General features: G+C 43.9%; 1 protein-coding gene across 1 annotated transcript in view; it reads left to right on the plus strand.

Annotated features, from left to right (window-relative positions):
- Positions 1–25,000, plus strand: part of LOC135506014 (anthrax toxin receptor 2-like) — a 142,286-nt gene that overhangs the window by 60,506 nt on the left and 56,780 nt on the right. The window contains exons 10-13 of the mRNA XM_064925388.1: positions 13,877–13,927; positions 17,042–17,140; positions 21,728–21,901; positions 24,642–24,722. Coding sequence (XP_064781460.1) covers positions 13,877–13,927; positions 17,042–17,140; positions 21,728–21,901; positions 24,642–24,722 — 405 coding nt within the window. The remainder of the gene's footprint in view (positions 1–13,876; positions 13,928–17,041; positions 17,141–21,727; positions 21,902–24,641; positions 24,723–25,000) is intronic.

The raw sequence follows: 25,000 nt of genomic DNA on the forward strand, positions 1-25,000 counted from the left end.
GAAGAGCCTCAAACAGGAAGTGAACAGGAAGTAGTAACCATAGCAATATATATGTTTTTAACTCTGTGGTTGGTACCACATTCCGTATCTGGATTCCGATCTTCCACTAAGCAATGTTGTCTTCATTCCTTTTTTTGTTTTTGTTTTCGTGGTCAGATTTTTCTATTCTCCTTCTCGTGTTTATTTATTTTTTTAATATCAAATGTCGGCTATATCATATGTCGTGTTTTCATCCTCTACGATATATAGCTGAGTTTCAATATGTTTGCGTGGAAGCTCACGGATTCTCAATGGTTTATCATCACCATGACAACGCCCCCTCCATAACCCAGTTCACATCTCTCTCTCTCTCTCTCTCTCTCTCCACTTAAACATTTAAAGCCCGCAATGACCAGACGATAGTTTCAGGACTTGTAGAACGCCTTGCGGTTAAGAGCGTTGGTCCAGTAACTGAAAGGTCACTGGTACGAATCCCCAAACCTGTCAATGTGCCCTTGAGAAAGACACAGCCCTAACTGCTCCTGTAAGTGGCTCTGGATAAGAGTCTGTTAAATGACTCACTACTGTAGTGGCTCTGGATGAGAGAGTCTGTTAAATGATTCACTACTGTAGTGGCTCTGGATGAGAGAGTCTGTTAAATGATTCACTACTGTAGTGGCTCTGGATAAGAGAGTCTGCTAAATGATTCACTACTGTCGTGGCTCTGGATAAAATACTCTGCTAAATGATTCACAACTGAATTATACCATCACCAATACGTAAATATACCATTATACCATCACCAATACGTAAATATACCATTATACCATCACCAATACAGAAATATGCCATCACCAATACAGAAATATACCATTATACCATCACCAATACAGAAATATACCATTATACCATCACCAATACAGAAATATACCATCACCAATACAGAAATATACCATTATACAGTCACCAATACAGAAATATACATTATACCATCACCAATACAGAAATATACCATTATACCATCACCAATACAGAAATATACCATTATACCGTCACCAATACAGAAATATACCATCACCAATACAGAAATATACCATCACCAATGCAGAAATATACCATTATACCATCACCAATACAGAAATATACCATTATACCATCACCAATACAGAAATATACCATTATAACATCACCAATACAGAAATATACCATTATACCATCACCAATACAGAAATATACCATTATACCGTCACCAATACAGAAATATACCATTATACAGTCACCAATACAGAAATATACCATTATACCATCACCAACAGCCTCCAAATAATCATATTACTACCAATAATCATATGCCTCACCTCTGTTTGAGACCCTGACGAGAACACTGGGAGCCTTTCCATGGTGACATGGAAGCATATTCTGGAAAACCACCAAAGGCATTAGAATGTAAAGCCCCTGCAGCATGTCTGGCCAGCGCTGTGTTTGTCTTGGTGCTGAATCTACTGCGGCTCTCCTTCAGGGACCTGGGGACAGAGGGAGAGGAGGAGAGGAGGAGAGGAGGAGAAGGCCATGTGTTGGTTGTTAATATTTCAACCCCCAGTCTGCCAGGTTTCAGCTGGGTTTCAAGGCTTTCAGTGCTTCAGCAGGATGAGCCCCATACACACACACACACACACACACACACACACACACACACACACACACACACACACACACACACACACACACACACACACACACACACACTCTCTCTCCTTCCCACATGGAACCCTGCCAGGCACAAGGTCATACAGGCGGTGTAGTGAATTAAACCTTTATTTTTGTTTATAGGAACACAGAATTACACCCCACCCTGATATGAACCACACCCCACCCTGATGTGAGTTACACCCCACTCTGATGTGAACTCCACCCCACCCTGATATGAACCACACCCCACCCTGATGTGAGTTACACCCCACTCTGATGTGAACTCCACCCCACCCTGATATGAACCACACCCCACCCTGATGTGAGTTACACCCCACTCTGATGTGAACTCCACCCCACCCTGATATGAACCACACCCCACCCTGATATGAATTACACCCCACCCTGATATGAATTACACCCCACCCTGATGTGAATTACACCCCACCCTGATGTGAATTACACCCCACCCTGATATGAATTACACCCCACCCTGATATGAATTACACCCCACCCTGATATGAATTACACCCCACCCTGATATGAATTACACCCCAACCTGATGTGAACCACACCACCCCCTGATATGAACTACACCACCCCCTGATATGAATTACACCCCACCCTGATGTGAATTACACCCCACCCTGATATGAATTACACCCCACCCTGATATGAATTACACCCCACCCTGATATGAATTACACCCCACCCTGATATGAACCACACCCCACCCTGATATGAACCACACCCCACCCTGATATGAACCACACCCCACCCTGATATGAATTACACCCCACCCTGATATGAATTACACCCCACCCTGATATGAATTACACCCCACCCTGATATGAATTACACCCCACCCTGATATGCATTACACCCCACCCTGATATGCATTACACCCCACCCTGATATGCATTACACCCCACCCTGATATGCATTACACCCCACCCTGATATGAACCACACCCCACCCTGATATGCATTACACCCCACCCTGATATGCATTACACCCCACCCTGATGTGAATTACACCCCACCCTGATATGCATTACACCCCACCCTGATATGCATTACACCCCACCCTGATGTGAACTCCACCCCACCCTGATATGAATTACACCCCACCCTGATATGAATTACACCCCACCCTGATATGAATTCCACACCCCACCCTGATGCATTACACCCCACCCTGATTTGAATTACACCCCACCCTGATATGAATTACACCCCACCCTGATATGAATTACACCCCACCCTGATATGAATTACACCCCACCCTGATGTGAACTACACCACCCCCTGATATGAATTACACCCCACCCTGATGTGAATTACACCCCACCCTGATGTGAATTACACCCCACCCTGATGTGAATTACACCCCACCCTGATATGCATTACACCCCACCCTGATGTGAACTACACCCCACCCTGATATGAATTACACCCCACCCTGATGTGAATTACACCCCACCCTGATGTGAATTACACCCCACCCTGATATGAATTACACCCCACCCTGATATGAATTACACCCCACCCTGATATGAATTACACCCCACCCTGATTTGAACCACACCCCACCCGGATGTGAACTACACCCCACCCTGATGTGAACCACACCCCACCCGGATGTGAACCACACCCCACCCTGATGTGAACCACACCCCACCCTGATGTGAACTACACCCCACCCTGATATGTTGATCTTGTACACACCAGTGTTTTGAAGGGAGTCTGTGGTTGTAAAGGGAGTCTGTGGTTTTTAAAGGGAGTCTGTGGTTTTTAAAGGGAGTCTGTGGTTTTAAAGGGAGTCTGTGGTTTTAAAGGGAGTCTGTGGTTGTAAACCCCAGTCTGTGGTTTAAAAGGGAGTCTGTGGTTTTAAAGGGAGTCTGTGGTTTTAAAGGGAGTCTGTGGTTTTAAAGGGAGTCTGTGGTTTTAAAGGGAGTCTGTGGTTTTAAAGGGAGTCTGTGGTTTTAAAGGGAGTCTGTGGTTTTAAAGGGAGTCTGTGGTTTTAAAGGGAGTCTGTGGTTTTAAAGGGAGTCTGTGGTTTTTAAAGGGAGTCTGTGGTTTTTAAAGGGAGTCTGTGGTTTTTAAAGGGAGTCTGTGGTTTTAAAGGGAGTCTGTGGTTTTAAAGGGAGTCTGTGGTTTTAAAGGGAGTCTGTGGTTTTAAAGGGAGTCTGTGGTATTAAAGGGAGTCTGTGGTTTTAAAGGGAGTCTGTGGTTTTTAAAGGGAGTCTGTGGTTTTAAAGGGAGTCTGTGGTTTTAAAGGGAGTCTGTGGTTTTAAAGGGAGTCTGTGGTTTTAAAGGGAGTCTGTGGTTTTTAAAGGGAGTCTGTGGTTTTAAAGGGAGTCTGTGGTTTTAAAGGGAGTCTGTGGTTTTAAAGGGAGTCTGTGGTTTTAAAGTCCTCCATAAATGTATGAGCAATGTGGTTGTAGGCTTAGAGAGAAACGGAAGATTCTGGATGAATTGAATTGATTAACAGTGAGATATTATATCTGATGTTGTCAGTCAGACATAAGGGTCTACTGGCTTAGAGGTTTGAACTGAGTTTCTCTCCTGCTATGACCTCGACCAGTCTTTCACCTTGTCTCATCGTCACAGTTCCTGTCCGATCAACTTCAACACGTACAGTATTTACAATGTGCAGTTATATTCTCTGGTAATCACTGTGGCCAATCCTTTATGGGGACAGCATTTCTGTCAAATAGGTTAATTTTCCCCCCCTAATGAAGGTGCATCATTTTAAATGTGACTATATTCTACCTGCCATAGACACACTGTCACAATTTTACACAGAAACAGCTTGACTCAACATGATTGTAAAAAAAAAAAAAAAAAAAAAAAAGGAATGTTTAAAAAAAAATGAATGGGATTAGCGTCAGCTACTCTAATTGGCCCATAAACTGGGGTCCGTGTGGGGATGATGCCTATGAGTGGCTGTGATTGGTTGGTGGAACCTGGTGTTGGTGTTGCAGCTTTGGGCCTACTCAGGGTGTATGGCAGATGGTAAAGTATCCAGTGACACACACACACACGCACACACACACACACGCACGCACGCACACACACACACACACACACACACACACACACACACACACACACACACACACAACACAATATATTAGAATGAGAATACAGTATACAGTATACAGTATAAATATTAGAATGAGAATACAGTATACAGTATACCGTATAAATATTAGAATGAGAATACAGTATACAGTATAAATATTAGAATGAGAATACAGTATACAGTATACAGTATAAATATTAGAATGAGAATACAGTATACAGTATACCGTATAAATATTAGAATGAGAATACAGTATACAGTATACAGTATACAGTATAAATATTAGAATGAGAATACAGTATACAGTATAAATATTAGAATGAGAATACAGTATACAGTATAAATATTAGAATGAGAATACAGTATACAGTATAAATATTAGAATGAGAATACAGTATACAGTATAAATATTAGAATGAGAATACAGTATACAGTATAAATATTAGAATGAGAAGAATACAGTATACAGTATAAATATTAGAATGAGAATACAGTATACAGTATACCGTATAAATATTAGAATGAGAATACAGTATACAGTATACAGTATAAATATTAGAATGAGAATACATTATACAGTATACAGTATAAATATTAGAATGAGAATACAGTATACAGTATAAATATTAGAATGAGAATACATTATACAGTATACAGTATAAATATTAGAATGAGAATACAGTATACAGTATAAATATTAGAATGAGAATACAGTATACAGTATAAATATTAGAATGAGAATACAGTATACAATATAAATATTAGAATGAGAATACAGTATACCGTATAAATATTAGAATGAGAATACATTATACAGTATAAATATTAGAATGAGAATACAGTATACAGTATACAGTATAAATATTAGAATGAGAATACAGTATACAATATAAATATTAGAATGAGAATACAGTATACTGTATAAATATTAGAATGAGAATACAGTATACAGTATAAATATTAGAATGAGAATACAGTATACAGTATACAGTATAAATATTAGAATGAGAATACAGTATACAGTATACAGAATAAATATTAGAATGAGAATACAGTATACAGTATAAATATTAGAATGAGAATACAGTATACAGTATACAGAATAAATATTAGAATGAGAATACAGTATACAGTATAAATATTAGAATGAGAATACAGTATACAGTATAAATATTAGAATGTATACCAAATAAATATTAGAATGAGAATACAGTATACAGTATACAGTATAAATATTAGAATGAGAATACAGTATACAGTATAAATATTAGAGTGAGAATACAGTATACAGTATACAGTATAAATATTAGAATGAGAATACAGTATACAGTATACAGTATAAATATTAGAGTGAGAATACAGTATACAATATAAATATTAGAATGAGAATACAGTATACAGTATACAGTATAAATATTAGAATGAGAATACAGTATAAAGTATACATATTAGAATGAGCTATTTGGAGAATGCAGTATACAGTACACATACACAGTACGAAACCCCATAGCAAGATGAATTGCAGGAAATTTGCTTCTGGACGAGAGACCGGAATCTGGAATATAAATAATATAGACTGAATGTACAAAACAATCGGGACACCTGCTCTTTCCAGGACATAGACTGACCAGGTGAATCCAGGTGAAAGCTATGATCCCTTATTGATGTCATCTGTTAAATCCACTTCAATCAGTGTAGATGAAGGGTAGGAAACATGTTAAAGAAGGATTTTAAGCCTTGACACCATTCAGACAGGGAATGTGTATGTGTGCCGTTGAGGGTGAACGGGCAAGACAAAAGATTTAAGTGCCTTTAAACAGAGTACGGTTGTAAACCCCAGGCCGCAAGATGAATTGTCAGGAATTTGCTTCTGGACGCTGCTGGGTTCTTCGGAATCTGGAATATAAATAATATAGAAGAATGGTCCACCAAAACGACATCAGCCAACTTGACACGAGCATTGGAGTCAACATGGGCTAGCAACATCTGGTATAGTCCATATCCCTTATTGAGACTGTTCTGTTGGCAAATCCACGGGTGCAACTCAATATTAGGAAGGTGTTCCTAGGAAACGGTGTTTAAAGAAGGTGTTCCTAGGTGACGGTGTTCCTAGGTGACGGTGTTCCTAGGTGAAGGTGTTCCTAGGTGAAGGTGTTCCAAGACGGTGTTCCAAGGTGAAGTGTTCCTAGGTTTGTTCCAGGTGACGGTGTTCCTAGGTGAAGGTGTTCCTAGGTGAAGGTGTTCCTAGGTGACGGTGTTCCAAGGTGAACGTTCAACAGGTGAAGGTCTTCCTAGGTGATCAAGTGTTCCACGGTGTTCCTAGGTGACATACATGTTCCTAAGTGAAGCTGTCCTGGAGTGAACGTTTTGGGTGCAAAGGTGTTCCTAGGTGAAGGTGTTCTAGATGACGGTGTTTCTAGGTGAAGGTGTTCCTAGGTGAAGGTGTTCCTAGGTGACTGTGTTCCTAGGTGAAGGTGTTCCTAGGTGACGGTGTTCCTAGGTGACGGTGTTCCTAGGTGAAGGTGTTCCTAGGTGACGGTGTTCCTAGGTGAAGGTGTTCCTAGGTGAAGGTGTTCCTAGGTGACGGTGTTCCTAGGTGACGGTGTTCCTAGGTGAAGGTGTTCCTAGGTGAATGTGTTCCTAGGTGACGGTGTTCCTAGGTGAAGGTGTTCCTAGGTGACGGTGTTCCTAGGTGAAGGTGTTCCTAGGTGAAGGTGTTCCTAGGTGACGGTGTTCCAAGGTGAAGGTGTTCCTAGGTGAAGGTCTTCCTAGGTGACGGTGTTCCTAGGTGACGGTGTTCCTAGGTGACGGTGTTCCTAGGTGACGATGTTCCTAAGTGAAGCTGTCCCTCGGTGAACGTTTTACGAGGTGAAGGTGTTCCTAGGTGAAGGTGTTCCTAGATGACGGTGTTTCTAGGTGAAGGTGTTCCTAGGTGAAGGTGTTCCTAGGTGACTGTGTTCCTAGGTGAAGGTGTTCCTAGGTCATGGTGTTCCTAGGTGACGGTGTTCCTAGGTGACGGTGTTCCTAGGTGAAGGTGTTCCTAGGTGACGATGTTCCTAGGTGACGGTGTTCCTAGGTGAAGGTGTTCCTAGGTGAAGGTATTCCTAGGTGAAGGTGTTCCTAGGTGACGGTGTTCCTAGGTGAAGGTGAAGGTGTTCCTAGGTGATGGTGTTCCTAGGTGACGGTGTTCCTAGGTGAAGGTGTTCCTAGGTGAAGGTGTTCCTAGGTGACGGTGTTCCTAGGTGAAGGTGTTCCTAGGTGACGGTGTTCCTAGGTGAAGGTGTTCCTAGGTGACGGTGTTCCTAGGTGAAGGTGTTCCTAGGTGAAGGTCTTCCTAGGTGACGGTGTTCCTAGGTGACGGTGTTCCTAGGTGACGGTGTTCCAAGGTGACGATGTTCCTAAGTGAAGCTGTCCCTCTGTGAACGTTTTACGAGGTGAAGGTGTTCCTAGGTGAAGGTGTTCCTAGATGACGGTGTTCCTAGGTGAAGGTGTTCCTAGGTGAAGGTGTTCCTAGGTGACTGTGTTCCTAGGTGAAGGTGTTCCTAGGTCATGGTGTTCCTAGGTGACGGTGTTCCTAGGTGACGGTGTTCCTAGGTGAAGGTGTTCCTAGGTGACGGTGTTCCTAGGTGACGGTGTTCCTAGGTGAAGGTGTTCCTAGGTGAAGGTGTCCCTAGGTGACGGTGTTCCTAGGTGAAGGTGTTTCTGGTGGTATCAGAGTCGTGGTATACTGGTATCAGAGTCGTGGTATACTGGTATCAGAGTCGTGGTATACTGGTATCAGAGTCGTTCACTGTGAATGAAGCGGCTCTTCAACCTGCGACATGCCATAATTACTCTGCATTTTGTTGAAAAAAAACACATTTTGTAAAATGCACAGCTGACCTGCGACGATGGCATATTCATCTTTTCAATGAATAATCAACATAATGTGGTCTTTGACTCTTAAAATCAATTCAGTGAACCAGTTATATACTTTGACTCTTTAAATCAATTCAGTGAACCAGTTATATACTTTGACTCTTTAAATCAATTCAGTGAACCAGTTATATACTTTGACTCTTTAAATCAATTCAGTGAACCAGTTATATACTTTGACTCTTAAAATCAATTCAGTGAACCAGTTATATACTTTGACTCTTTAAATCAATTCAGTGAACCAGTTATATACTTTGACTCTTTAAATCAATTCAGTGAACCAGTTATATACTTTGACTTTTAAAAATCAGTGAACCAGTTATATACTTTGACTCTTAAAATCAATTCAGTGAACCAGTTATATACTTTCTCTTTAAATCAATTCAGTGAACCAGTTATATACTTTGATCAAAATAATTGTGAACCAGTTATATCTTTGACTCTTTAAATCAATTCAGTGAACCAGTTATATACTTTGACTCTTAAAATCAATTCAGTGAACCAGTTATATACTTTGACTCTTAAAATCAATTCAGTGAACCAGTTATATACTTTGACTCTTTAAATCAATTCAGTGAACCAGTTATATACTTTGACTCTTTAAATCAATTCAGTGAACCAGTTATATACTTTGACTCTTAAAATCAATTCAGTGAACCAGTTATATACTTTGACTCTTAAAATCAAGACACTGAACTGGTAACATAAAGCCTAAACTGATCCTAGATCAGCCCTTCCTACTCTGAAAATCTGTTAGTAGGAGACCGGATCTGACCCTAGATCAGACCTTCCTACTCTGAGAATCAGTTAGTAGGGGACCGGATCTGACCCTAGATCAGCCCTTCCTCCTCTGAGAATCAGTTAGTAGGGGACCGGATCTGACCCTAGATCAGCCCTTCCTACTCTGAGAATCAGTTAGTAGGGGACCGGATCTGACCCTAGATCAGCCCTTCCTACTCTGAGAATCTGTTAGTAGGGGACCGGATCTGACCCTAGATCAGCCCTTCCTCCTCTGAGAATCAGTTAGTAGGGGACCGGATCTGACCCTAGATCAGCCCTTCCTACTCTGAGAATCAGTTAGTAGGGGACCGGATCTGACCCTAGATCAGCCCTTCCTACTCTGAGAATCAGTTAGTAGGGGACCGGATCTGACCCTAGATCAGCCCTTCCTCCTCTGAGAATCAGTTAGTAGGGGACCGGATCTGACCCTAGATCAGCCCTTCCTACTCTGAGAATCAGTCAGTAGGGGACCGGATCTGACCCTAGATCAGCCCTTCCTCCTCTGAGAATCTGTTAGTAGGGGACCGGATCTGACCCTAGATCAGCCCTTCCTCCTCTGAGAATCAGTTAGTAGGGGACCGGATCTGACCCTAGATCAGCCCTTCCTACTCTGAGAATCAGTCAGTAGGGGACCGGATCTGACCCTAGATCAGCCCTTCCTCCTCTGAGAATCAGTTAGTAGGGGACCGGATCTGACCCTAGATCAGCCCTTCCTCCTCTGAGAATCTGTTAGTAGGGGACCGGATCTGACCCTAGATCAGCCCTTCCTACTCTGAGAATCAGTCAGTAGACCAGATCTGACCCCTTTCACTGGGTTCATTTTTTGTTTGTCCTGTCTTTCTTACATATCAATGTCAGTGCTGTTCTAAGCCAGTATCTTATCTGAAGTGACTAAATGTTCTCTACTGACTGACACCTGCCAAGCGTCCCTGTCCAGGGAAATGCTTTGTATGCAGATATAAAAGTCGTGAAGGTATCTTGTCTTTGAGAGGAATCACATTGTGGACAACCTGCTAGTCAGTCAGTAGACGTGTCACAACCCCTGGCACAGACAGGACAGGCCTGCTAGTCAGTCAGTTATCACAACCCCTGGCACAGACAGGACAGGCCTGCTAGGCACATCACTCTGGGATGGGAGAGATGTGTGTTTGTGTGTGCATATGCACATTTGTATGCGCCCATGTACAGTCGTGCCCAAAAGTTTTGAGAATGACACAAATATTAATTTTCACAGAGTCTGCTGCCTCAGTTTGTATGATGGCAATTTGCATATAGTCCAGAATGTTATGATGAGTGATCAGAAGAATTTGAATTAATTGCAAAGTCCCTCTTTGCCATGCAAATGAACTGAATCCCCAAAAAACATTTTGCTCCATTTTACCCCTGCCAACAAAAGGACCAAATTCTCTCGTTAACACAAGTGTTGGTGTTGACGAGGACAAAGCTGGAGATCATTCTGTCATGCTGAATATTTTCGAATAACAGACTGGAAGCTTCCTCTGTCAACCATGGTTACCTGCAAGGAAACACGTGCCGTCATCATTGCTTTGCACCAAAAGGGCTTCACAGGCAAGGATATTGCTGCCAGTAAGATTGCACCTAAATCAACCATTTGTTGGATCATCAAGAACTTCAAGAAGAGCGGTTCAATTGTTGTGAAGAAGGGCTTCAGGGAGCCCAAGAAAGTCCAGCAAGCGCTAGGACCGTCTCCTAAAGTTAATTCAGCTGCGGGATCGGGGCACCACCCGTACAGAGCTTGCTCAGGAATGGCAGCAGGCAGGTGTGAGTGCATCTGCATGCACAGTGAGGCAAAGACTTTTGGAGGATGACCTGGTGTCTAGAAGGGCAGCAAAGAAGCCACTTCTCTCCAGGAAAAACATCAGGGACAGACTGATATTCTGCTAAATGTACAGGGATTGGACTGCTGACCGGGGTAAAGTCATTTTCTCTGAATCCCCTTTCCGATTGTTTGGGGCATCCGGGAAAAAGCTTGTCCGGAGGAGAAAAGGTGAGTGCTACCATCAGTCCTGTGTCATGCCAACAGTAAAGCATCCTGAGACCATTCATGTGTGGGGTTGCTTCTCAGCCAAGGGAGTGGGCTCACTCACAATTTCGCCTAAGAACACAGCCATGAATAAAGAATGGTACCAACACATCCCTCGAGAGCATCTTCTCCCATCCAGGAACAGTTTGGTGATGAACTATGCCTTTTCCAGCATGATGGAGCACCTTGCCATAAGGCAGAAGGGATAACTAAGTGGCTCGGGGAACAAAACATCGATATTTTGTGTCCATGGCCAGGAAACTCCCCAGACCTTAATCCCATTGAGAACTTGTGGTCAATCCTCAAGAGGCGCTGGACAAACAAAACCCCACAAATTCTGACAAACTCCAAGCATTGATTATGCAAGAATGGGCTGCCATCAGTCAGGATGTGGCCCAGAAGTTAATTGACAGCATGCCAGGGTGGATTGCAGAGGTCTTGCAAAAGAAGGGTCAAAACTGCAAATATTGACTCTTTACATCAACTTCATGTAATTGTCAATAAAAGCCCTTTACACTTATGAAATGCTTGTAATTATACTTCAGAATTCCATAGTAACATCTGACAAATATTTTTAAAGACACTGAAGCTGCAAACTTCATGAAAATTAATATTTGTGTCATTCTCAAAACTTTTGTACACGACTATATGTATGTTTGTGTGAATGTGTCTGTGTGCATACAGGCATTTGTGAGTACATGCAAGTACATGCCTGTGCTTGTGTGTATGTTTAGTGACCTGACCAGGCACTCATCTTCCAGTCAGTCTAGTATGGATCAGAAAACCAAGCTTTAGTCTGGATCAACCCCAAGCTCTACTCTGGATCAGACCCCAAGCTCTAGTCTGGATCAACCCCAAGCTCTAGTCTGGATCAACCCCAAGCTCTAGTCTGGATCAACCCCAAGCTCTAGTATGGATCAGACCCCAAGCTCTAGTCTGGATCAACCCCAAGCTCTAGTATGGATCAGACCCCAAGCTCTAGTCTGGATCAACCCCAAGCTCTAGTCTGGATCAACCCCAAGCTCTACTCTGGATCAGACCCCAAGCTCTAGTATGGATCAGACCCCAAGCTCTAGTCTGGATCAACCCCAAGCTCTAGTATGGATCAGACCCCAAGCTCTAGTCTGGATCAACCCCAAGCTCTAGTATGGATCAGACCCCAAGCTCTAGTCTGGATCAACCTCTTCACATCTCCTTTCTTCTCCCCTCCCCTCCTCTTCTGTTCTCTCCCCTCCTTCCTGTTCTCTCCCCTCTTCTCCTCTCCCCTCTTCCTATCTCTTCTCATCTCCTTTCCCCTCTTCTCCCCAACCCTCTCCTCCTTTCCTCTTCCCTCTCCCCTCTTCTCTCCCCTCCTCTCCCATCTTCTCTCCTTCGCTCCTCTCCCCTATTCTCTACCCTCCTCTCTCCTTCCCTCCTTTCTTCTCCATTCTTATCCTCTCCCCTCACCTCTTCTCCTCTCTTATCTTATTCTCTCTTCTCCTCTATTCCTTTCCTCCCCTCTTCTCCTCTCATCCTTTCCTCTCCTGTTCTCTCCCCTCTTCTCCTCTCCCATCTTCTCCTCTTCTTTCCCCTCTTCTCCCCTCTTCTCCTCAACCCATTCCTCATATCCTCTCCTCCTTTCCTCTTCTCCTCTCCCCTCTTCTCTCCTCTTCTCCTCTCCTCCTTTCCTCCTCCCATCTCCTCTCCCCTTTTCCCCTCTCCTCCTTTCCTCTTCTCTCATATCTGCATCTCATTGATGTTAATTATCTCCTCAGAACTCTGATTGGGGGATTGCTGCTTGGGACCACTGAACCCCATCTAATTAATTACTAGCCTAAGACTCTCCCCTGTCTGTCACTAGTTGATTTGGAGTGTCTCTTTATTGTGTTATTTTACACCAGGGGGCCCTTTGTTGGTTCTCAGGCAGGATTTTGTAATCAGTAGTCCACAGAGTGTTGAGCTGCCAGTAGAGCCCTATCCATACCCTCAACGTTCAGGCCCCACCCTATCCATACCCTCAACGTTCAGGCCCCACCCTATCCATACCCTCAACGTTCAGGCCCCACCCTAGCCATACCCTCAACGTTCAGGCCCCACCCTATCCATACCCTCAACGTTCAGGCCCCACCCTATCCATACCCTAAACGTTCAGGCCCCACCCTATCCATACCCTCAACGTTCAGGCCCCACCCTATCCATACCCTCAACGTTCAGGCCCCACCCTATAAACTATGACACAGAAAAAGCTGAAACACACACACAGCACAGGTACATTGCTGACAGAGACAGTGTCACCTGCCATGCATCGTCTCACCTCTGTCAGCCCTTTGTTTGTCTGTCTGTCTGTGATTGACACACTTTCCTGACATTTCACTGTTTGTTGTTTTGTTCTGTGTGTTTCAGGTCATCAAACCCCCCCCTCCTCCTCCTGCTCCTTTGCGGCCTCCACCACCCGTGAGTACAGCACGCACACGCACACACACACACGCACACACACACACACACACACACACACACACACACACACACACACACACACACACACACACACACACACACACACACACACACACACACACACACACATGCACAGACACACAGACACACACACACACACACACACACACACACACACACACACACACACACACACACACATGCACAGACACACACACAGACACACACACACACGCACAGACACACACACACACACACACACACACACACACACACACACACACACACACACACACACACACATGCACAGACACACACGCAGACACACACGCACAGACACACACACCCACACACACACACACACACAGACACAGGTGTGTCCACGTCAGGTCCTCAGATAGGGACTCAGTGGAACCAGGGCTCACATTTCATGTTTCTCATAACCTAGCATTACATAATTACAACAGTACAACATTACAGTATTACATAATTACAACAGTACAACATTACAGTATTCCATCATTACATCATTACAACATTACATCACTACATCACTACAACATTACATAATTACATCATTACAACATGACATCACTACATCACTACAACATTACATCATTGCATCATTACAACATGACATCACTACATCACTACAACATTACATCACTACATCACTACAACATTACATCATTACATCATTACAACATTACATCACTACATCACTACAACATTACATCATTACAACATTACAACATTACATCATTACATCATTACAACATTACATCACTACATCACTACAACATTACATCACTACAACATTACAACATTACATCACTACATCACTACAACATTACATCATTACAACATTACAACATTACAACATTTCAACACTACAGCATTACATCATTACAACATTACAACATTACATCACTACATCACTACAACATTACATCATTACAACATTACAACATTACAACAGTTCAACACTACAACATTACATCATTACAACATTACAACATTACATCATTACGACATTACAACATTACACCATTACAACATTACACCATTACAACATTACATCATTACATCATTACAACATTACAACATTACATCATTACAACATTACAATATTACATCATTACAACATTACATCATTACAACATTACAACATTACAACATTACAACCTTACAACATTACAACATTACATCATTACATCATTGCAACATTACATCATTACAACATTACACCATTACATCATTACAACATTACATCATTACAACATTACATCATTACAACATTACATCATTACAACATTACAACATTAGAACATTACATTACATCATTACAACATTACAACATTACATCATTACATCATTACAACATTACACCATTACATCATTACAACATTACATCATTACAACATTACATCATTACAACATTACATCATTACAACATTACAACATTAGAACATTACATTACATCATTACAACATTACAACATTACATCATTACAACATTACAACATTACAACATTACATCACTACAGTATTACATCATTACATTACAACATTACATCATTACAACATTACATCATTACAACATTACGACATTACAACATTACAACATTACATCACTACAGTATTACATCATTACATTACAACATTACATCATTACAACATTACAACATTACATCATTACAACATTACAACATTACATCACTACAGTATTACATCATTACATTACAACATTACATCATTACAATATTAAAACATTACATCATTACATCATTACAACATTCCATCATTACATAATTACAACATTACAACAGTACAACATTACAACAGTACAACATTACATCATTACAACATTACAACATTACTTCCTTACAACATTACATCATTACATCACTACATTTATACAACATTACAACAGTACAACATTACATCATTACAACATTACATCATTACACCATTACAACATTACAACATTACATCATTACAACATTACAACATTACATCACTACAGTATTACATCATTACATTACAACATTACAACATTACATCATTACAACATTACACCATTACATCATTACAACATTACATTATATCAGTACAACATTACAACATTACATCATTACATCATTACAACATTACATCATTACAACATTACATCTTTACATTTCAACATTACATCACTACAGTATTACATCATTACATTACAACATTACATCATTACAACATTACAACATTACATCATTACAACATTACAACATTACATCACTACAGTATTACATCATTACATTACAACATTACATCATTACAATATTAAAACATTACATCATTACATCATTACAACATTCCATCATTACATAATTACAACATTACAACAGTACAACATTACAACAGTACAACATTACATCATTACAACATTACAACATTACTTCCTTACAACATTACATCATTACATCACTACATTTATACAACATTACAACAGTACAACATTACATCATTACAACATTACATCATTACAACATTACAACATTACAACATTACATCATTACAACATTACAACATTACATCACTACAGTATTACATCATTACATTACAACATTACATCATTACAATATTACAACATTACATCATTACATCATTACAACATTACAACATTCCATCATTACATCATTACAACATTACAACAGTACAACATTACAACAGTACAACATTACATCATTACAACATTACATCACTACATCATTACAACATTACATCATTACATCATTACATCATTACAACATTACATCATTACAACATTACATCATTACAGCATTACAACAGTACAACATTACATCATTACAACATTACATCATTACAACATTACAACAGTACAACATTACAACAGTACAACATTACATCATTACAACATTACATCACTACATCATTACAACATTACATCATTACATCATTACATCATTACAACATTACATCATTACATCATTACATCATTACAACAGTACAACATTACAACATTACATCATTACATCATTACATCATTACTTCCGTTTGTAATTCTGGGTGTAGTCAGTCATTCCTGACCTGTTTGTAATCGGTTCAGGAGCCAGAGGAGGACGATCACCTGCCCAAGAAGAAGTGGGCGACTGTCGACGCCTCGTACTACGGAGGGAGAGGAGCAGGAGGGATCAAACGCATGGAGGTTTGACTATTTACGACAGACATTGTTTAGTGTGGTTTGTACTGTGCGGCTCAGTTGATAAAGCGTGGTGCTTGCGAAGACGAGAGTTGCGGGGGTCGATTCCTGCTGTGGTCACCCATATGTAAAACGTAGGCATGCGTGACGTTGAGTCGCTTTGGATAAAAACATCTACGTTATGATATATTGTACCAGAATATACACAACATTATGAACACCTCTCTGACCAGGTGAATCCAGGTGAAAGCTATGATCCCCTATTGAATGTCACTGATGTTATGTCCACTTCAATCAGTGTAGATGAAAGGGGAGGAGTCAGGTTAAAGATGAAGGGGAGGAGACAGGTTAAAGATGAAGGGGAGGAGTCAGGTTAAAGATGAAGGGGAGGAGACAGGTTAAAGATGAAGAGGAGGAGACAGGTTAAAGATGAAGGGGAGGAGTCAGGTTAAAGATGAAGAGGAGGAGACAGGTTAAAGATGAAGGGGAGGAGTCAGGTTAAAGATGAAAGGGAGGAGTCAGGTTACAGATGAAGGGGAGGAGACAGATTAAAGATGAAGAGGAGGAGACAGGTTAAAGATGAAGAGGAGGAGACAGGTTAAAGATGAAGGGGAGGAGTCAGGTTAAAGATGAAGGGGAGGAGACAGATTAAAGATGAAGAGGAGGAGTCAGGTTAAAGGAGCATACTTAAGTCTTGAGACAGTTGAGACATGGATTGTGTATGTTTGCTATTCAGAGGTTGAATGGGCAGGACAAAATATTTAAGTGCCTTTGAACGGGGTTATGGTCGTAGGTTGCCAGGCCACACCGGTTTGTGTCAAGAACTGCAACGCTGCTGGGTTTTACAACCTCAAAAGTGTCCCGTGTGTTTCAAGAATGGTCCACCACCCCAAAGGACATCCAGCCAACTTGACACAACAATGTGAAGCATTGGAGTCAACATGGGTCCAGCATCCCTGTGTAACAAATTGAGGCTGTTCTGAGGGCAATAAATGGGATGCAACTCAATATTAGGAACGTGTTCTTAATGTTTTGTACACTCAGTGAACATGATCTCAAACATCATGGGCTGGTTTACTCACACAGAGCCTGATTACAAATTGGATCTGCTGTCATCTGGTACCGAGCAATGTGCCCAGAACAGAACAGAAAAGCCGCCAGATAAGAAATGAACTCCACACTATACTCAAGCCTTGCCCGGCCTGCCTGTAAACTCCAGGAAGGTGCAAAGTAAAGTGAGTCTTTTTAGATTGTGTGTGTAGGCATTATGTCGTTCCTGTCAGCTGCTGACGGGCTCTGACATGACAGGTGCTGCCAGCTCATCCTTCTCTCTCCTCTCAGCCTGGTTTTCTGAAGTCACAGGATGGATGAAGGATTGAGCACTGCCTTCGGCTTGATGTATTTCTCCATCTAGTCCCCTCTACTCATCTCTCCCCCTCTCCCCATCTCGCCCCCTCTCCCCATCTCGCCCCCTCTACCCATCTCGCCCCCTCTCCCCATCTCGCCCCCTCTCCCCATCTCTCCCCCTCTACCCATCTCTCCCCCTCTCCCCATCTCGCCCCCTCTACCCATCTCTCCCCCTCTCCCCATCTCGCCCCTCTACCCATCTCTCCCCCTCTCCCCATCTCGCCCCCTCTCCCCATCTCGCCCCTCTACCCATCTCTCCCCCTCTACCCATCTCTCCCCTCTCCCCATCTCGCCCCTCTACTCATCTCTCCCCCTCTCCCCATCTCGCCCCTCTCCCCATCTCGCCCCCTCTACCCATCTCGCCCCCTCTCCCCATCTCGCCCCCTCTCCCCATCTCTCCCCCTCTACCCATCTCTCCCCCTCTCCCCATCTCGCCCCCTCTACCCATCTCTCCCCCTCTCCCCATCTCGCCCCTCTACCCATCTCTCCCCCTCTCCCCATCTCGCCCCCTCTCCCCATCTCGCCCCTCTACCCATCTCTCCCCCTCTACCCATCTCTCCCCTCTCCCCATCTCGCCCCTCTACCCATCTCTCCCCCTCTCCCCATCTCGCCCCCTCTCCCCATATCTCCCCCTCTCCCCATCTCGCCCCCTCTACCCATCTCTCCCCATCTACCCATCTCGCCCCCTCTCCCCATCTCTCCCCATCTCGCCCCCTCTCCCCATCTCGTCCCCTCTCCCCATCTCTCCCCCTCTCCCCATCTCTCCCCATCTCGTCCCCTCTCCCCATCTCGTCCCCTCTCCCCATCTCTCCCCATCTCTCCCCCTCTCCCCATCTCTCCCCATCTCGCCCCCTCTCCCCATCTCGTCCCCTCTCCCCATCTCGTCCCCTCTCCCCATCTCTCCCCATCTCTCCCCCTCTCCCCATCTCTCCCCATCTCTCCCCCTCTCCCCATCTCTACCCATCTCGCCCCCTCTCCCCATCTCTCCCCATCTCGCCCCCTCTCCCCATCTCGTCCCCTCTCCCCATCTCGTCCCCTCTCCCCATCTCTCCCCATCTCTCCCCCTCTCCCCATCTCTCCCCATCTCGCCCCCTCTCCCCATCTCTCCCCCTCTCCCCATCTCTCCCCATCTCGTCCCCTCTCCCCATCTCGTCCCCTCTCCCCATCTCGCCCCCTCTACCCATCTCTCCCCATCTACCCATCTCGCCCCCTCTCCCCATCTCTCCCCATCTCGCCCCCTCTCCCCATCTCGTCCCCTCTCCCCATCTCGTCCCCTCTCCCCATCTCTCCCCATCTCTCCCCCTCTCCCCATCTCTCCCCATCTCGCCCCCTCTCCCCATCTCGCCCCCTCTCCCCATCTCACCCCCTCTCCCTATCTCGTCCCCTCTCCCCATCTCGCCCCCTCTCCCCATCTCGCCCCCTCTCCCCATCTCTCCCCATCTCTCCCCCTCTCCCCATCTCGCCCCCTCTCCCCATCTCGCCCCCTCTCCCCATCTCACCCCCTCTCCCCATCTCGTCCCCTCTCCCCATCTCTCCCCCTCTCCCCATCTCGCTAACACTCTCCCACTCCCCTCTACCCATACTACCAAGTCTAGAGGACGTTGCTGGGATAGCGGCGATTTCTGAGAGCCTTAGGGGGGGAAACGATCATACCTCCAACTTTCCCTACGGTTGTTGAGGCTTTGTTCATGCAACTACCGTCTCCATACGGTCCCCACTTCCCCTACCGTGTTGAAGCACAACGCTCCTTCAACCTGCAGTCTGTTGAAGCACAACACTCCTTCAACCTGCAGTGTGTTGAAGCACAACGCTCCTTCAACCTGCAGTGTGTTGAAGCACAACGCTCCTTCAACCTGCAGTGTGTTGAAGCACAACGCTCCTTCAACCTGCAGTGTGTTGAAGCACAACGCTCCTTCAACCTGCAGTGTGTTGAAGCACAACGCTCCTTCAACCTGCAGTGTGTTGAAGCACAACTCTCCTTCAACCTGCAGTGTGTTGAAGCACAACGCTCCTTCAACCTGCAGTGTGTTGAAGCACAACGCTCCTTCAACCTGCAGTCTGTTGAAGCACAATGCTCCTTCAACCTGCAGTGTGTTGAAGCACAACTCTCCTTCAACCTGCAGTGTGTTGTTGAAGCACAATGCTCGTACAACCTGCAGTGTGTTGAAGCACAACGCTCCTTCAACCTGCAGTGTGTTGAAGCACAACCTCCTTCAACCTGCAGTGTGTTGACTCACAACGCTCCTTCAACCTGCAGTGTGTTGAAGCACAACGCTTCTTCAACCTGCAGTGTGTTGAACGTACAACCTGAAGTGTGTCAATGTACAACCTGCAGCGATAGAATGTACAAGCAATCTTTTATTCATCAGGGTAGATATATGATGTGTGTGTTTTTCATCAGGGTAGATATCTGACGTGTGTGTTTTTCATCAGGATAGATATCTGACGTGTGTGTTTTTCATCAGGGTAGATATCTGACGTGTGTGTTTTTCATCAGGGTAGATATCTGACGTGTGTGTTTTTCATCAGGGTAGATATCTGACGTGTGTGTTTTTCATCAGGGTAGATATCTGACGTGTGTGTTTTTCATCAGGGTAGATATCTGACGTGTGTGTTTTTCATCAGGGTAGATATCTGACGTGTGTGTTTTTCATCAGGGTAGATATCTGACGTGTGTGTTTCTCATCAGGGTAGATATCTGACGTGTGTGTTTTTCATCAGGGTAGATATCTGACGTGTGTGTTTTTCATCAGGGTAGATATCTGACGTGTGTGTTTTTCATCAGGGTAGATATGTGACGTGCGTGTGGAGGTGTCTGTTTTTCCGTGGGGAATGGGAGATCATAGGTTGCGGTTATGTATCGTAGCAGCTAAACCTACAGCTAGAAGGGCGTGTCAATAATTAACCACTCACCTGTCTGCTGTCGGTACCGGTGGGTTCTACCCGGCAACAGATGTGATGGATTTAATTTAAACAGGATAAGCTTCAGGAGCCAAAAGAAAGGCGATGATTTAAACGAAAACAGTCAAATCAACACATCACCTGGTTATTAATCAGGGGTTATACGAAAGGGACAATGTACGTTTAACTTTTCAGAACAGTCCGATGTTACAGGACGTTAATAACAACAACGTGATGTTGAACCGGAATTGACCTTCTGACCCCTGTCTGTTGTGTCCTGTCCAGGTGCGTTGGGGAGAGAAGGGCTCTACAGAGGAAGGGGCAAGGCTTGAAAAGGCTAAGAATGCTGTAGTGTCTGTTCCTGAGGAGGTGGAAGAGCCCATGATGGCCAAACGGCCCCCCAAACCCAAACCTACATACCAACAGCGCCAGGAGTCCAAATGGTATACCCCTATAAAGGTACGTTCAAGATTACGTCTGAAAATGGCACCCTATTCCCTTAACTCTCTTGTTTTGGTCAGAGCCTGATAAGGCCTAGTCCGTTGGAGAAGCTTCTTGTTTTGGTCAGAGCCTGATAAGAACTAGTCCGTTGGAGAAGCTTCTTGTTTTGGTCAGAGCCTGATAGGGTCTAGTCCGTTGGAGAAGCTTCTTGTTTTGGTCAGAGCCTGATAGGGCCTAGTCCGTTGGAGAAGCTTCTTGTTTTGGTCAGAGCCTGATAAGAACTAGTCCGTTGGAGAAGCTTCTTGTTTTGGTCAGAGCCTGATAAGACCTCGTCCGTTGGAGAAGCTTCTTGTTTTGGTCAGAGCCTGATAGGGCCTAGTCCGTTGGAGAAGCTTCTTGTTTTGGTCAGAGCCTGATAGGGCCTAGTCCGTTGGAGAAGCTTCTTGTTTTGGTCAGAGCCTGGTAGGGCCTAGTCTGTTGGAGAAGCTTCTTGTTTTGGTCAGAGCCTGATAAGAACTAGTCCGCTGGAGAAGCTTCTTGTTTTGGTCAGAGCCTGATAAGGCCTAGTCCGTTGGAGACGCTTCTTGTTTTGGTCAGAGCCTGATAAGACCTCGTCCGTTGGAGAAGCTTCTTGTTTTGGTCAGAGCCTGATAAGACCGGGTCCGTTGGAGAAGCTTCTTGTTTTGGTCAGAGCCTGATAAGACCTCGTCCGTTGGAGAAGCTTCTTGTTTTGGTCAGAGCATGATAAGACCTCGTCCGTTGGAGAAGCTTCTTGTTTTGGTCAGAGCCTGATAAGACCTCGTCCGTTGGAGAAGCTTCTTGTTTTGGTCAGAGCCTGATAAGGCCTAGTCCGTTGGAGAAGCTTCTTGTTTTGGTCAGAGCCTGATAAGGCCTCGTCCGTTGGAGAAGCTTCTTGTTTTGGTCAGAGCCTGATAAGACCTCGTCCGTTGGAGAAGCTTCTTGTTTTGGTCAGAGCCTGATAGGGCCTAGTCCGTTGGAGAAGCTTCTTGTTTTGGTCAGAGCCTGATAAGACCTAGTCCGTTGGAGAAGCTTCTTGTTTTGGTCAGAGCCTGATAAGGCCTAGTCTGTTGGAGAAGCTTCCGGGAAGCTTGGTTTCACTCTTGTTTTCACCACACAGATTCTCTACAGTAAATTACATTGTAATCGCAAAAGTTTTGATTTCCCAATACAATTGTTAACGACAGTATCTTTATTGTTTTCCTGTAAAATATATACATTGCCTTCAGAAAGAATTCACACACATTGACTTTCTCCACATTTTGTTGTTACAGCCTGAATTTAAAAATAGATTCAATTGAGGTTCTGTATCACTGGCCTCTACACACAATATCCTATAATGGAGGGAGGGAGGGAGGGAGGGAGGGAGGGAGGGAGGGAGGGAGGATGTAGTGAGGGAGGGAGGGAGGGAGGGATGGAGGATGTAGGGAGGGAGGGGGTAGGGAGGGAGGGAGGGAGGGAGGATGTAGGGAGGGAGGGAGGGATGGAGGGAGGATGTAGGGAGGGAGGGAGGAAGGGGGGTAGGGAGGGAGGGAGGATGTAGGGAGGGAGGGGGAGGGAGGGAGGGGGAGGGAGGGGGAGGGAGGGAGGGAGGGAGGGAGGGAGGGAGGGAGGGAGGAGGGAGGGAGGGAGGGAGGGAGGGAGGGAGGGAGGGAGGGGAATTACGTTTTTAGACATTTTTTAAAAGCTGAAATGTCTTGATTCAACAACTATTCAAACTCGTTGTTATGACAAGACTAAATAAGTTCATGAGCAAAAATGTGCTTAACAAATCACCTAATAAGTTGTATGGATTGGTAAATATTGTACAATCCAGGTGTGCAAATCTCTTAGAAATTTACACAGAAAGACTCACAGCTGTAATCGCTCTTAGAGACTTACCCAGAAAGACTCACAGCTGTAATCGCTCTTAGAGACTTACCCAGAAAGACTCACAGCTGTAATCGCTCTTAGAGACTTACCCAGAAAGATTCACAGCTGTAATCGCTCTTAGAGACTTACCCAGAAAGATTCACAGCTGTAATCACTCTTAAGAGACTTACCCAGAAAGACTCACAGCTGTAATCGCTCTTAGAGACTTACCCAGAAAGACTCACAGCTGTAATCACTCTTAGAGACTTACCCAGAAAGACTCACAGCTATAATCGCTCTTAGAGACTTACCCGGAAAGACTCACAGCGGTAATCACTCTTAGAGACTCACCCAGAAAGACTCACAGCTGTAATCACTCTTAAGAGACTTACCCAGAAAGACTCACAGCTGTAATCACTCTTAGAGACTTACCCAGAAAGACTCACAGCTGTAATCACTCTTAGAGACTTACCCAGAAAGACTCACAGCTGTAATCACTCTTAGAGACTTACCCAGAAAGACTCATAGCTGTAATCGCTCTTAGAGACTTACCCAGAAAGACTCACAGCGGTAATCACTCTTAGAGACTCACCCAGAAAGACTCACAGCTGTAATCGCTGCCATAAGGAGTCTAAAACGTGTAGACTCAGGGGTGTGAATACTTATATGTAAATTAGATATTTCTGTATTTCATTTTCAATACATTTTTCAAACATTTCTAAAAAATACTTTACATGTTGTTGTTGTTGTTATATCTACTGTGACTTCAGAAAGTACCACAATAACAAAACAAAAAAATGTTAAGTATTTTTTAGAAATGTTTGAAAAATGTTTTATCAAAAATAAAATATGAATCAACGTTCAAACTGTTTTCTCTTCCTGTTTTCAGGGTCGACTGGATGCGCTGTGGGCATTGCTTCGGCAACAGTACCACAGAGTTTCTCTCATAAGACCGACCACTGCGGACAAGGTAAGAAACAACCGCTGATTTCCAACCCAAACCCATAACCCACAACCACATGAAACCAGCTGGGAGGAACACAACTAAGTCGTATGTATCATAGATATCAGTAGCAGGCGAAACGTGGACGAGTCAGTCCTTAAACCACTTTAGGGGCCCGTTTGCTTGACACAGATTAAACCTATGACAATCTCCATTGTGTGTTTTTTTCTTTGTCCAATATTAGGTTTAATCTTTGTCTGAGAAACCGGCCCTAGATGTAGGGCACAGCCAGGGTTGAGTCAGTT

The sequence above is a fragment of the Oncorhynchus masou genome, chromosome 1 (genome assembly GCF_036934945.1).
Source record: "Oncorhynchus masou masou isolate Uvic2021 chromosome 1, UVic_Omas_1.1, whole genome shotgun sequence".
Taxonomy (NCBI): domain Eukaryota; kingdom Metazoa; phylum Chordata; class Actinopteri; order Salmoniformes; family Salmonidae; genus Oncorhynchus; species Oncorhynchus masou.